This window comes from Dreissena polymorpha, chromosome 10, assembly GCF_020536995.1.
Source record: "Dreissena polymorpha isolate Duluth1 chromosome 10, UMN_Dpol_1.0, whole genome shotgun sequence".
Classification (NCBI taxonomy): Eukaryota; Metazoa; Mollusca; class Bivalvia; order Myida; family Dreissenidae; genus Dreissena; species Dreissena polymorpha.
This window is the reverse complement of record NC_068364.1, coordinates 6,562,995-6,579,003: the sequence shown is the minus strand read 5'-3', so window position 1 is coordinate 6,579,003 and position 16,009 is coordinate 6,562,995. Positions and strand designations below refer to the sequence as shown.

The 16,009-nt window shown below is 37.1% G+C and overlaps 1 protein-coding gene across 5 annotated transcripts in view; it reads left to right on the top strand.

Moving 5' to 3' along the window:
* Positions 1 to 16,009, top strand: part of LOC127848419 (basic phospholipase A2 Drk-b2-like) — a 37,768-nt gene that overhangs the window by 8,776 nt on the left and 12,983 nt on the right. For 2 of the 5 annotated variants that reach the window (XM_052380880.1, XM_052380876.1), the window contains exon 5: positions 870 to 1,441. The exons of the other annotated variants lie outside the window; for them this stretch is intronic. In XM_052380880.1, coding sequence (XP_052236840.1) covers positions 870 to 1,015 — 146 coding nt within the window. In that variant the 3' untranslated portion in view covers positions 1,016 to 1,441. Of the gene's footprint in view, positions 1 to 869; positions 1,442 to 16,009 lie in introns of those variants that run through there. 5 annotated transcript variants of the gene reach the window in all.

The following is a 16,009-nucleotide window of genomic DNA, read 5'->3' as shown; positions in this document are numbered from 1 at the left end:
ACAGTGACACTTATCGATAATGTTAACTTTTTTTAAGTCATTATTTTGATGTTATGACCGAATAATTATTTATGCCCAATCATCATGATACTTCATCAACAAATTTTTTTCTAATTATATCGTAGCCGATTAATATTCTGGGTCAAGTAAAGTAAAACAACTCGGTCATTAGGTACGATTAAAAAAGTTTGTTAACACTGTAGCAGTCCCATATTTTTGCCAAATCATCATGAAACTTGCCCAGTACATGTATTGTCATGACATCTTGAGCGCATTAATATTGCTTCCGGCCGTTAAAAAATCTTTCAACTTGATCAGAATATTTGTTGTTATGATCACAGGTGGTTAGCGTGTGGCTATGATATTAATTAGTGAAAACATCATTTTGAATGATAAATAATCATATTATAACGAAAAATTAACTTTTCTGAAAAAAAAAATTTCACTATCAAATATATATATAACAAGGTATGCAACTCAAAATCACCCCAAAATATATATATTTGATAGTGAAATATTTTTTTTTTTCAGAAAAGTTAATTTTTCGTTATAATATGATTATTTATCATTCAAAATGATGTTTTCACTAATTAATATCATAGCCACACGCTAACCACCTGTGGTTATGATATCTCATTTTAGTTAAAAAAAGGTTCCGAGTAAAAAGCAAGATAATAAGCAAAAGTTAGTATACAAGCATCACGAAAGCTGCGCAGTTACGTTCCTTCTGGCTAATGTGTTCGCCGTGGGACCTTCAGTCTGATTGCAAATGTTTTACCTATACATATTCACGGTTATTTGAATAGTACATGACTAGATTAGATTGCTATGTGTTGTTTTATTTTACGACCACGTGCTTCTCTTTTCAGACGACAAAGATCCGTGTGCCAAAAAGCTTTGCGAGTGTGACCGCGCATGCGCGAAATGCTTCGGAAATAACGAGCACGTGTACAGTCCAGCTAAAAAACATAACGCTCTTCTATTCGGATTGAAGCGCCTCATTCCCACAGGCTGATCGCACCCTCTTAATTTGACACGTTTGCTCAAATAATCTTTTACACATATATGCATTACTCAAAGAAGGAAATAACGATGTTCAAAATCTTTGAAAATAAACAGCATTTGAAAAGAAGATGTCCGATTTTCTTGATACATCGTTGCTTATGAAGTATTTCTTTGTGTATTCCGGTAATCAGATGTCAGTAACTTGTAAAGAGAAACATATTTCATTTTGTATTTGTTATTTAGACAAAAGCTATTTACACAGTAAAGCAAGTTGACGCGGAAAGCCACTTACATGAAGCTGGATGAACAAAAAACATATCATAATAATTTCAGTCAACATTTGCTTTTAATTTTAAGTATGCAATTATTGAATTATTTGTTATTGGTATTTAAAGTATATTTATAATTATGTACTGATTAAGATACATTGAATAAATTGCTTTATTTTTTAGTATATGATAATGGTTGTAAAGCGACTGCCAATTCATCAATCTGTGGGCATTCTTATGATATAAAACAGTTTATTATTAATGTCTTCGGTAAAGTTTGTTATAAAAAATGTCACAGATTATACATTATTGTTTTTATTGGTAGTCTTAAGATTTTGTGTTTTTCAACATACACGTTATTAAACATGACTTAAAAAACAAGTATAGCATAAAGTAAGTTTTAAAAAATAATCATTTGGTTGAAATCTACTGATCACAGTTACTTCGAATGTGTATATGTCTGTTGATACTTCTATTAAAGGGTAATGCATTCTAAAGCTCTTTGTATATTGGTATGTTATATATTTGAGTGCAACGTCTAAAAAAAGACAGCATACAACGATAAAGCTAACTCAGAGAGTTAAATTTAGTTAGACACGGGATCCAGACATTTTATAAAATCATTTCCACTCGCAACTTACTAATTACAGTAATTAGTGTCTAGGCATTAACAGTTATAAATAACTAATGTTTAAAAAAGTAAATTTTTGGGGGAAACACATACCATAGGCTAAGATGTACAACATTTTGAACAATAATTAATGTTTATATGTTAACATTTGTAGACTTTAAGTGTAAAAACCGTTTTTGAGGTGTACACTAACTTACTAAATGCAAAAAGAAAATTATTCAAATATTTACACCTGTACTAAACAGCTTGTTCTATTTTGTGACATTTAACATAATCCATAAGAAGAGCATTGACCAATGGACGAATTAACTATGTTTTATGAACGTATATCATACTTCGGACATAGCACCAAATAGCAGAAAGGTGTCTTATTTTTTGCAGTTATTTTCATGTTCTCATTTATGTACTATTCCGCGGTTTGCGCGGCAAAATGCCGCCGTTATACAGTCACAAACATCGCACATGATTCGGTTAAATACGAAAAACAATTTGCAGCCCCTAATTAACGCATTGCCTTTTAAAGGCTATTTGAACGGTGCGTTTTCCAAAACCGATGATTTATTGCAGGCAAAACTGTGTCAAACCCCGCACGAAAGTAGCAAGGCGCGCTTCCGACGGAACATGGTTATTCGGCAAAAACCACCGCGTTCTTCACAATAGACGTGGTAGCCGAGAATGCGCGAAATGTACGGGAAATGGAGCCTCTTGAATTACATGGACGTTAGAAACACAATAAGCTTATTAACTTTTTCAAAATGAAAGTCCATGTTTGCAAATGACGACATTATCTCGCATACTGATCGCCGTCTTTCGGCATTATTAACAACTTACTTTCACAACTAATTTCCCGACACCGCCTGTCGGATTTCATAAAACGTTGCAAAATGTTGAGAAAATTTATCGATGTACTTTTACTAACACTAAGCCAAATTTCACAGCAAATCACCAGTTAAGCTTAAGGGTCGGGGTCGTTACAGATATTTATCAACGGATGGTGAGAGAGTGTGCAGCCAGTCCTACTTCGATTCTGGGACTCGAGTCAGGGACCGCCTGCTTGCATGGCAACTTAGCTAAACTTGCCGTTTACACAGCTTATCACCAATCCCGCTTTAGTTCTTTTACCGAGCCATTTTCCCCTTCCAAACTTGAATTCTTCCTCGTATTCGAATCAATAGGAACATTTTAAATCTTATTTTTATTAACACACGTGTAGATTCAATAAAGAAAAGCTTACAACACTTCACCGCCATGGACGCTATTGTCGCATGGCAGTGCTAATTTGGCAGCCCAAGAGCTCGGGCCCTCCCGCCATCAATGTGAGTGCTTTACAGAAATTGGCTAGGTCATAGGTCCCGGGTTCGAGACCGAGATCGGCCGCAGGTTATTCTCGCCTTGTGGCAGACTTATTATTGATGCTGTATTTTATAATATTTACTATTCTTATGACTGTGTTCTATTTACAATAGCAGACAGACAGATTGTTTATGCAGACTTATACAACAGTACATCGTCTTAATACTCAATTATACACATGATTTTATGTTCCGTCAATACGATTAACAACATAGCATTATATGACATTAAACGTCAATTACACATATGAGTTGCGTTCTGAGAAAACTGGGCTTAATGCATGTGCGTAAAGTGTCGTCCCAGATTAGCCTGTGCAGTCCGCAGGGACGACACTTTCTGCCTAAATTGATTTTCGGTAAGGAGGGACTTCGTTGAAACTAAAAATACCATACAAGCGGAAAGTGTCGTCCCTGATTAGCCTGTGCGGACTGCACAGGCTAATCTGGGACAACACTTTACGCACATGCATTAAGCCCAGTTTTCTCAGAACACGACTCATATAATTACAAATAAATACTATCGATGACAAGAGCACATGCTTAGTCTAAGAAGACATCCACGATAGTGTCAGGTGTCATGTTTATAAAGTGTCCCCTTTTTTATTATTTAGGGAATTTCAAGTTGGAAGCTGTTATCCGTGGGTGTGTTTAGTTTGTTTAGATGAACCTATTTAGAAAAATGACGATATAAAGGAAGACAACAGCACACCAACAACATAAAATTGAAAACAAAATAATGAATAAACTAATGATTTATAACAAAAAAGATTTGCCTAACTTTTTATTATTACCGTACTTGGCGCTATGTAGCCTACCACCAACATCTGGTATTGTTACTGTTGGTGCAGAGCAAATATAATAGACAATATAATATTTTAGATTTTAACTGCATTGAAGAACTGCATTCGCAAAACGACATATTCTAATTTTGTAACAACACAATAACAGTCGATCACACAATACCGAAATGTCTTAATTTTTCAGTTTGTTGTTTTCAATAAACATATTGTATTCATTTTATTCGAACGATAAATCATTTTATATAAGTACGTTGTTTCGTTAACGCATATTTGTATATTTAATCAACAAACTTCGATTTCTATATACTTTCACTGTCAAACCTCCAGTAATTTTGAACGAGTTTTTAAACCGTTACCCTTACGCTTGTTGTTGTATTGATCACGTGAACATGATTGCTGTAAAACTATTTAATTCAAGCAGTCACTTATAATTTGGTTCTCTGGTCTAAACTAATTGTATATAGTAGGAATAATTATCAATGCTGATCTGTCCTCTACTATCTCAAAAAAGTATATCTTACCGCCTCTTCTTTCTCTCTAAACACTACAAACTTACCCAACCAATTATCCAAACTCCCTCGACCATTTTCCCTCTGTTATTCGTACTATTAACAAATTGACTTATTTACCTCCAAACCACTTTGCCACCTACCTGTTTAATCTATTTGTGGCTAGTGGACTCCCCCATCCTTCTAAATTGGATCAATTTATTTCAAAAATTAGTGATGTCTAGTATATGTGTTTGTATATTTAGAATATTTCTTACAGAAATTTAAGCAAACAGCGCAGACCCTGATGAGACGCCGCATCATGCGGCGTCTCATCTGGGTCTACGCTGTTTGTTAAGGCCTTTTTTTCTAGACGCTTAATGGTTTAATGGTCTTAACAAGGAATAACTAAGTTTCACTAGAGCAACTACTCTCTCTAATGGATGTTTTCATCTGGCAAGATCTGTACGAGCGTCTCCCAACGCACCGATCCGTACTATGACTCTTGTCTTGAACAACGCTGACTTTACCTTATAAACATGTACTACTAATTCTGCCTAAATCGACCAAGACATTCAAATTTCGCAGCCAAAAATAAAAACCGTCGGAACTTCTGAGCACGCTACTTAAGTTGTAGTAAAAGAAAGACATAACTATGACTTGTACACATTTTCTAGTGTCGCTCTGCAACTCCATTAAAGCAAACCAATCAAACATGATTGTTTAGTCAGGTGAGATCACGTGTGAAACCACGTGAAAATGCGTCATCAAAATGGAATTTCATTTATAGAACTTAACTACATGTACTTCGCTAATTAACTTGACTTTCTTACGAGGGTTTCAAAAATGAGTTTTTCTTCCAGTAAATGACCGGTTTGAGAACTCAGAATTGAAGGCAACAAAGCGCGGGAGGCGGAAAACTACAACGGGCGAGGCATGGTCAGGGGAGATAACCCCAAAAAAAGGTTAGGGTAAGGGTTAGGATTAGGGGTCGGGTTAGGGTTAGGGTTGGGTTTAGGCTAACCCAAACCCAAACCCGACCCCTAACACTAACCCAAACCCTAACCCTAACCCTCTAACCCCCCCTTGCGCAATACCATACCATGCCTCGCCCGTTGTAGTTTTCCGCCTCCCACAAAAGGCACAAAGGAACGCAAATGTAACACACTTCACATTCTTTTTATGCACCGGTAAAGTTTTAACTTATATCGCCCCAAACGTATGACGGACATGTAAAGGGTGCATACGGAAATTGTCAATCGAGACATGAAAAAATCATGTCACGCGATCGGATTATCCAATCAGAAACAGCCTTTACGCGAAACTGATTTTTTTTTTAAATTATGGTGAATAAATTGAGAAAGGAATCACGTTCTTATTGACCCTCTTGCTTGTATCTAAAACACCGCGTCATGTCGAATACAGCATAAACATTGTACATGTACGTATAATTTGCACTCACATCGTGGGTTTATTGTGTAAAAGGATTGAGTTATTTGAACGATGTAGATTTGTAAAAAAGGTAGATTTGAAAACACTAGGATTTTGACATTATGTAAATTAGATTATTATTTCTATATATAATTGGTGAATTTTACCTTGGCGTTTGAAAATACCAATAATGACGAATGAACGATGAAGGTATGCCCACAAATTGAAATATACAAGGTAATTAAGAAGGATAAATCTTCGCCGAATCGAGTTTTACTAAGTGATCTCCCCTGACTAAGATTAACCACAGGCCGCTCTTTACCAAGCACTTCAAATCGTTAAACATCAGTGATCGAACATCAATCCCTGTTAAAAAATGCAGTACCTCAATACCTGAAAATAAACTAGGCACGTTTATATAATAACTAAGCTTGTAGCTTCTTTAATTAAAAATAAACAAATTTCCAATTAATTGCGCTTAAATATATAGCATGTTTTATTGTAAGACTTGCATCTTTATCCCTCTCTTCCTATTCAATTTAAGCAATTTAAACAAAAAACAAAAACTGCCAGTCCTTACCCCATATTTTTATACGCTTGGTTTCCAATTAATTTGTCTAAAACAGTGAAAACTTGTGATTAAATCAGTTTTTTTCATGGTCGTTCGTCCTTCTGAATTTCATCGATAAATTGTGGCCGAAGCTTATCATAAACCTGTTAACGAATTGTGTGATTCTCCCTTCCTCTTTCTTTTATAGAAGTCTGGTTTTCATCATCAACAATTAATACCTTTTTTATAAATATCATGTAAGTTAAATACAACTAAAATCTGGTATTTATAATTATTTAAAAGTTTAATATAATTTTCATTTACAAATGTTTTCATGGCCAACCGGTGACTTAAAAAAGGCAGCGTGCAGCTTGAACGTATTTCGTGGCGACCTGTTCCTTCAAATTCATCGCAGTAGTTATCTCCATGACATTAACCTCTTTTATCACAAGTGAAAACCTTCCAGATCTGGAAGAAGTATGAGTTTGTATTTTTTATCATTAAATAAAATCAGTGCAATTTTCTAAATTATTGGTCATTTATAACGGTAGAAAAAACAAAAAGAAATAAAACAGAAAAAACCGACAACATCATAACAAATGTAATAACACTATTTTAGTAGATGATAATCAGATTGTTTTTAGTGCGCCAGGGATTTGATGGTATAGTTTGGACCCAGTTAAATCTCTGCTCAGAAGTAGCGGTTACTTCCTTTAACAATCAACAGTGATCGCTGTCATCGTAAGAAACAAGAGTAAAAGATAAACTCAAATGGTAAGTTTAAAGCGACCTTTTCACGTCTTGGTAAATTGACAAAATTGAAAAAAAATGTATTAGATTCGCAAATTTTCGTTGTAGTTATGATATTTGTGAAGAAACAGTAATACTGAACATTTGCCATACTCTAAAATATCCATTACCGGTATACATGTATGCATCTTTTGACGATTTAAAAAGCTGAAAATTATTAAGTGTTGCAACGCGAAACGATTGAATAATATGGAGAGTTCTGTTGTTGTCGTTATATTTTGTGATACCACGAGGATTGCTAATATAAAGTATAAAATACATCTCTCATTGTATGAGCGCGGTTGGCCGAGTTGTCTTAGCGATATACTTTTACTCCAGGGGTCAGTGGTTCGAGCCCAGTTAAGGGTTACTTTTTTTTTCTTTAATTTTATTCCTGGATTTTTTACTGGAGCTTTTTAGATCCAATGTTTACATTATAAAGCATTTAATGACAAACTTCAATAAATGCCTAATCTGTGAAAAGGTCCCTTTAAGCTTACCCCGTCGACACACACTGGAAGCCTCATAGACGTCTGTCCGAGACACAAATACCAATACATGTATATAACTTAACAAACTTATTCAGTTTTAACCCATTCATGCCTAGCGTCCTGAAAAAAGGACATTGCAAAGCGCGTACACCCAGATGAGACGCCGCATGATGCGGCGTCTCATCTGGGTCTACGCTGTTTGCTTAAAGGAATTTCAGTAAGTAATATTCTAAATATAGAAATAAATATACCTGACACCCCTAATTTTGGAAATAAATTGATCCAATTTAAAAGGATGGGAAAGTCCACTGGGCATAAATGGGTTAAGCTTGCATGTCTGTTTAACTACTACAGATATTTATTTGAAACCTCATACCATTCTTTAGGTTATTTATGATCATAATAATCAAGGCTTATAACTAAGAAATGGAATTATGCAGACTATGCCCAGTTTTGTACTTGGCAAATTCAGGTTGTGTTTGCGTGAAACAACTTTATATCTCTATCTCTACTATTCAATTAAATATCAATCTTTCTAAGTGGTCTTTATATAGAGTAAAAAAACAAGGGCCGCAACTCTAGCCTACCATTTAGCAGAATAATGCTACTTATGGACTTTAAACTATGTTTTTGTTTAAATAAAATTTATTCCTTTGAATAGCTTAAGTTTAGGTGGATATATTTCGCTGCAATTTGATATGAATATATCGTAGAAAGAGACCTAGCCGGAGACCCTCGTATCAAGGTCGCTTTTACCTTTTAGCCATTTATTTTACGCTAATAACTTTACTTTGCTTTGAGAAATTATGCTGCAACTTGGTGCGAAACTTGCATAAATGGATGACTTAGCTTGGGTTTGCATTCAGAAAAAGGTGAAGGTCACTGTTATAATTCGTAGCAAAAAATAAACAATAGTTTTTATCAACGTTTGTCGTTGAAATGTGTGTTAAGGTAGCTTATGATAAGATGCTTAATTAACGTTTGTCGTTGAAATGTGTGTTTAGGTAGCTTATGATAAGATGCTTAATTAACGTTTGTCGTTGAAATGTGTGTTTAGGTAGCTTATGATAAGATGCTTAATTAACGTTTGTCGTTGAAATGTGTGTTTAGGTAGCTTATGATAAGATGCTTGGGATCGCATAGTTATTTAAATTAAAATACATTTAGTGATAAAAAATGAAAGTGTAGTTTTATGTGGCAGTTATTTGTATTGTAAGTTTTAGGTTTAAATTTGCACATGACTAACTTTGCAACTTATGAAGATATTCGCCATCAAATATGTCCTCAAAGTCATTATATCAGATTACTGACAGCTATGTATATTGCACTATCAAAACGCTAAACTAGTCGAGGGTTTATGTCTTGGGCCAGCTCTTGTTAATGTTATGGTACATTGCATTATCAAAACGCAAAAATAGTCGAGTGTTTATGTTTTGGTCCAGGTCTTGTTAATGTTATGGTCAATTGACTAAGGTCACGTGATGTTGGACTATTTTCTTAGCAGATGTGATTGGAATGTAGTCTCCGACTTAATAGTACCCTCAACCGGCATTGTGTTTTGATTCGTTGTTTCTTGCGTTAAGTTACGTACTATTTTTATTTGCCGCCATATTGTGCATAAGACGCTTATGCTTAAAGGACATATTGTGTCTCTAGGACCTATTGTTGCCATTCGCTCAATATGTACTTCATTTACATTTTCAGAACTATTCTGGTCCACCGGATTTTATGAATAAACAATAGTTTTTTTACCTCTAATGCATAATAATACTATTTGTATTCGTGCTCGGAAGAGAAAGTAAAAACTACATGACAACGCAAGTACCCAGTGTATTGCACGTGTAAGTATAAACGCATAGTTACGAGTGGTGTTTGAACTGAAAAGAAATGTAAAGTTATCAGTTACAACATGGCTTTTCACCAAGAATGCAATACATTATGCTTGTCTGTTTCTTCGTAAAAAAACAACATGTTGAAATGAAACATTGGCATGGAGGTCGGACGAAAGCAATGATGTCACACCTCTATAAATAGAATGACTACAGAAATGAATGGGCAATTATAGCTGCCAACTTCAAATGTCAATGATTCTGCAGCCGACGTGCAAACTATTAACCGGATAACAGAGCGGGAAATACGATCTCCGTTTCATCACTGACGTCAAACGTCTGGTCTGGATTCGTCTTGACGAACTTGAACCTCGTACCGCTCAAGTTACCGACACTTTGATCCATTACGTGCTCCCGTGCAACGCCACCGTCAACGATGACGTCATTAGCGCCCGCGAGGCCATCGGAGATATGCGTAGAGAAAAATGTCACTGACCCGTCGGCAATATTCGTATCGGTTACGACCAGCCTTGTTTCCAGTGCCGAATACTGCAAGGTAAAGGTGACAAACGTGTCGTTCGCGTACGTGATTTTGATATCGTTATTCTGCGTGTTGAACGCTACCGTCTCAATGTTGTTATCGGGATTACCGATGAAAAAGCCGGACGCTCCTTTTTGTTGATTCTCGTCGTCTACACCGATGGTCCGTCTGTTCTGTCGTCTGCCGGACGTTGTCACGTGATTCACGTTAATCTCGCCATTCTCCGAGATCGCGAAAATTTGCAAATTTGGTTTATGCATCAAGACTACCTTTTCCATTTCGCCGTCGATGCGTTTTCCGTCTACGTACAAATTCATGCCTTTAGGTATTTCCACATCCATGTTCTTCTTTCTCGCATTTTCTCTGTATTTAAGCGCAAGCAAATTCCTTGTCGAGTCCAATAGCAAGGTCACCGGTTGCGTGCCCCATTTCCGCGGATTGTATGCCAGTTTTAAGTAGTCAATATTTACAGGTCCCGGTTCAAGGCGGTCAAAATGTAGCGTCAGCACGTTTTCTAACGACGGTGAGAGAGCCTTCGATGGAATTTTCCATTCGTTTACTTTGTTACTGAGTGAAAACGTTCGGTAAATTACATCGGATGGGTTCACTTTTGCTTTTTTCAGATACTGAACGCCGATTGTTTTATCGGTGTTTACGTTGTTCAAACCTAACGTGAACTCGAGTTTTCCCGAGTTAACGTTAAATTTCCGTGGAATGTAGTACTTGACGTCCAGTTGGTTTGGTTTTCCTTTTTGTATGATACCCGGGAACGTTCTGAAGTCGGTGTCGTTACCCACTGCGTACGTCATAGATGATGTCATTATACCTGGTCCGAGATCGTCATTACGATTATTAGCGGACCCAATCTGCCAAATCTGTGTTTCGCAAGATCTGCCCGCTTTGGTAGTGGTCGTATTTCCTCTGTGTCTTACGTCAGTTTGTTCGCGCGCGATCAATATCGTGTTTTTCAAGACAGACGGTTTGAACCGGATTTTGACATTAGATTCGTCTTTGCAATCGCTTTGAAAGCTGTTCTGCTGGACTCTGTTTCTAATTGCCGCATCTGTTATTGGCTCATTTGTACCAACACTTGTTGCAATTAATCTCATCGGCGTTGCTGACGTTGGCGTTTTTACAGATGTCCGCAATTGCGTCATCTCCGCAGTTGTAAATTCCAAGGTTGTCATTTCCGATGTTCGCGTCGGCGTCGTTATCCGGGTTGTACTTTCTGATGTTGTAATTTCCGAGGTTGTTGTTTCCGATGTTTGCGTCGCCGCCGAGGATGTCATTTCCGAGGGAATCATTTCCGAGGTTGCCATTTCCGATGTTCGCGTTTGTGTCGTCGCCGACGATGTAATTTCCGTGGGTGTCATGTCCGACGTCGCCATTTCCGATGTTTGCGTTTGCGTCGTTACCGATGATGTAATCTCCGAGGGTGTCGTTTCCGAAGTTGCCATTTCCGATGTTTGCGTTCGCGTCGGCGTTGTTATCCGGGTTTTACTTTCTGATGTTGTAATTTCCGAGGTTGTTGTTTCCGATGTTTGCGTTTGCGTCGTCACCGAGGATGTCATTTCCGAGGTTGCCATTTCCGATGTTCGCGTTTGCGTCGTCGCCGACGTTGTAATTTCCGTGGGTGTCATTTCCGACGTCGCCATTTCCGATGCTTGCGTTTGCGTCGTCGCCGAGGATGTAATCTTTGACGGTGTAATTTCCAAGGTTGCCATTTCCGATGTTTGCGTTGGTGTCGTCGCCGACGTTGTCATTTCCAATGTGGGAGTTAGCGTCGATGTCAGCTCTGGATTGTCTATTCTTACAGCGCAGGGTGTTGGGGTAGCTGCGTAAATCAACTTCGCGTCACACCATAGCGTCTCGTTCGCAACGTTAGCAGAAAGTGTGACGTCAAAGGCGTCGAATTCTGAACCGTAGCAGTCCGCTGCGTTTACCGTTATCATAATCGTAGTATTTGTGTGCGGTGTCAAAAAAAGCGGTGTCGCGGAAAAAGGTGCGGACGATTTAAAAGAGTTCCAGAACTTACCCCACCCGCCGCTGGTTTCCTCCGTAAACACTGTTCCGTAGGGAAAAAATACACCCGTGCTATCTTTCACTGATACATCGATAGTATCGCTCTCGCCGTCGTTCGAATAAATTAGTCCATCAATACTGAGTGTCCTCGCGACGTCGGCACACAGCGTCAGCTGTATCTGGTCGCCTTTGAACATTCGAAGCGACGAGTTGCCGGAGGCGTCGGACCTCCATGGAGTTCGGGCACTTCCGGCTTTCCCTACGACATTTTCGAATTCGTACCGCTTTTTAACCTCCTGTCCAAACGCGTGGAACACGAGAGTTGTGCATAGTAATAACCGAATATCTGTGTGCATTGTGCCTATTGAAAATAAATGTCAGTCGATTAAGTTTGAAAATGAAATGTATTGCACAACTGATTTTGAGAGAGTGTTTATAGACCGCATTTTGTTGTCAGCTAATAGCGCACCACGTAACGGACATCCATCAATTTCATCGACGTAGACGATCCTTGTAGACAGACAGTTTCATCAATTACTTAATCATCTGCGCTAATGTGTCTATCTGTGTAAAAGAAAGAGTAAAAACAGTTACTTCAAACGGGCTTGATTTTTTTTTAAACCGCACCTCCTAAGGATTAAAAAATATAAGATTGAAGATATGGTTTGTGATGGAACTCTTACCGACCAAAACACCAAACCGCATTGAAATTTGTAAACAAAAGTAACAATTTAACAATTTATAAGCGAATAATTTATGTTTATCCGCGCTAAAGCTGATGTCACCGATAAGAACTGCAGGCTAAACATATAGTTTATCTAATCCATACGAAAAGATGTTTGTGTTTTTATTGATTAAATCCATTTTATATAGAGTAAATCGATTAGGTATATTCACTTCGTACCAAACGTATATTTAACCCATTTATGCCTAGCGTCTAGAAAATGAGGGTCTGCGCTGTTTGCTTAAAGGAATTTATGTAAGAAATGTTCTAAATATAGAAATAACTATACTAGACATCCCTAATTTTGGACATAAATTGATCCAATTTAGAAGGATGGAAGAGTCCACTAGGCTTAATTGTGTTAATATGCGCATCAAGCATTTTCGAGTATACGGGTAATGAAATTGATTCCTTTACAAATAAAATGTTAGAGATTGCCGTAGCGCAATGTTTATGATGTCTCCCTTGCGATCAGGAAGTTACGGGTTCGATCTCTACCGTGGGGAGCATTCTTTAGACCACCCCTCAGACACCAAGTACTTGTTATACCCAGGAAACGGACTCGAGGGCGTTTCAATAAGCCTTAGGATTTCGATGCAGTCGAGCTAAAATAAATACGTTTAACATTAAAGGTGCCTTTTCACAGATTTTGGCATTTTTTTTAGCTTATTCATTAAATGCTTTATATCGATAAATGTAAACATTGGATCGTAAAAGCTCCAGTAAAAAATCAAGAATAAAATTAAAAAAAGGAAAAGAACATTGCCCGGACCAGGTTTCGAACCAGTGACCCCTGGAGTCCTGCCATAGTCCTGAAGTAAAAACGCTTTAGCCTACTGAGCTATTCCGCTGAGTACACTTACTTGACGTATTTTATACCTTATATAAGCAATCTTCGTAGTTTCACAAAATTTAACGACAAAAACAGAACTCTCCAAATTATTCAATCGTTTCGCGTTGCAACGCTTTATAATTTTTAGGTTTTAAAATCGTTAAAAGATGCATATAATGGCTATATTAGACCATGGTAAATGTTTAGTATTACTGTTTCCTCACAAATATCATAACTAAAACGAAAATTTGCGAATCTGAAACAACTTTTTTCAATTTTGTCAATTTACCAAAGCGTGAAAAGATCCCTTTAAAGGAAATGATCTTAAGTTTAATCAACGTAATATAATTTATTCGATCTGATGCTCTTTTGTTTTAGTGCATTTTAATTATGTTTGTGGACTAGATTAAGCTTGAAATGGGTGGGTACGATTCGGGTTCGTTGTCCGTTTGACCATTCAGTTAAGAAAACACTGCATCGTTACAGAAAAATTGAAAAATGCACGTGTGGAAGATTGAATACACTGATCAGCAAAGACCCACCGAATGAGTATACATCGTGTTTAATAAAAAAAAGGTAGGGGAGTAACCACTAAAAGTAGTTCGTCTTGTTACGCCTGTCACGCCTTGCGGTTTAAAACAAAAGAAAAAACTTCGAAATCGCGACGTAAAAATATTGTTAATATTTACGCAATCGACGCCCACCAAGTAACACATGACGCAAAAGTGGATGAAATAGGCAAATCGACAGTATCGACAAAGGTCAGTCTGGTATATATGTTTGTATTTTTACGAGCATAACATTGGAAGGCTCTTTATTTATTTATTGAAACATTGTTTCATTAAATGAAGAGATGTACTGCTTTCAATTTACATGTTTAACTAAGGCGAGGCTTGTGTTTGGAAGACCGATCGTTTTGTATTGGATAGGAAATGCCTAATTACCCCATGTCTTTAACTCGGTTCGGATCACACAATTTAAAAAAAGGAAAAATATGAGATGGTGGAAGAATAATGATGTTTGAGATGAATAATACTCGTGCGGTGGTAATACTTGTAAAGTTTTGGAGCACTTATACAACACAGTGTTATGGGAAATTATCCCCACGTGCCCCGCCACACTCCTGTAATACTGCAATTTAAACAAATCTATATTTCAAGTGGATGTTTTAAAAAGCTATGCCATGAATTGAATTTTACTTATGTTCTGAAACGTAGAGTTAGATCGAAAATTATGTTCTATAGTTATCTTTGCCCAGATGTAGCATGCTTGAATGATTTTATCCATAGGTTTACCACGTACATAAAACACAATCCAATAAGAGTCCATTTTTGTTATACAATAATATCAAAGAGATCATACACATAATAATTTCCCAATTGTAAGATTGAGACCGATTTTGTCACGTTTTGTAAGATATCCACAAAAAAACCACGCTAATTCTTTATATTTTAATTGTGTCTCTTAAAACTCTGGTTTCATTTTGTAACTGATATATCGTAATTTTTGTTAAATACATAGTGAAATATTCAAGGTTATCTCTGGATAACTATTCATACTGGTGACTAGATAAAGTGAAAAATAGAAAATAAAATGCATCAAACAGAACAGGAAAACCTTACAGTATGTTATCGAAGAAAATTCACTACCAATCAGAAGACCAGATAAATTGAAGCCTGTCCAACCAACAGCCCGAGTAGCCTGCAACCCCCAACAGTCTTTGACCTCTTTCAGTGCTCGGTTCGGTGCTTGGGATGCCACACGTCGGTAGTTGTCGTTTATTTGTATGCAGTGTGAGTGCCCAAGGAAACCCACCGATGACGCTAACATCAGCTCTATTAATCCATTCCGTTGAATCAAACTCGTAGGTATCAACGTGGTTGACAGGGTACACGCACTTAGGTGCCCACATGCCGTACTTTTCTCCCCATGTATTGTTGTACTGCAACAGTATGGCCATAAAGTGCTCGCCACATGACAGTTGTACCCCGGTTATGATCATACTCTGATTCTGCCCAGTCGTGTTGAAATGCATAAGACCATCACCGATAATCGGATTGTTCCCAAAAAGGGTTCCGGCACCATTTATCATCGGAGTATATGTCTGTCTTTTATGTCTGTTTGGTTTTGCTAAAAAAGTAACCACATTGTTAATAATTTGAAAAATAAACTGATAAAATTATTTTGAAAAAATGGTGTGAATGAATGTTGTTATTTATATTATATATTATATTGCGCCTAAATAGGACTAATTC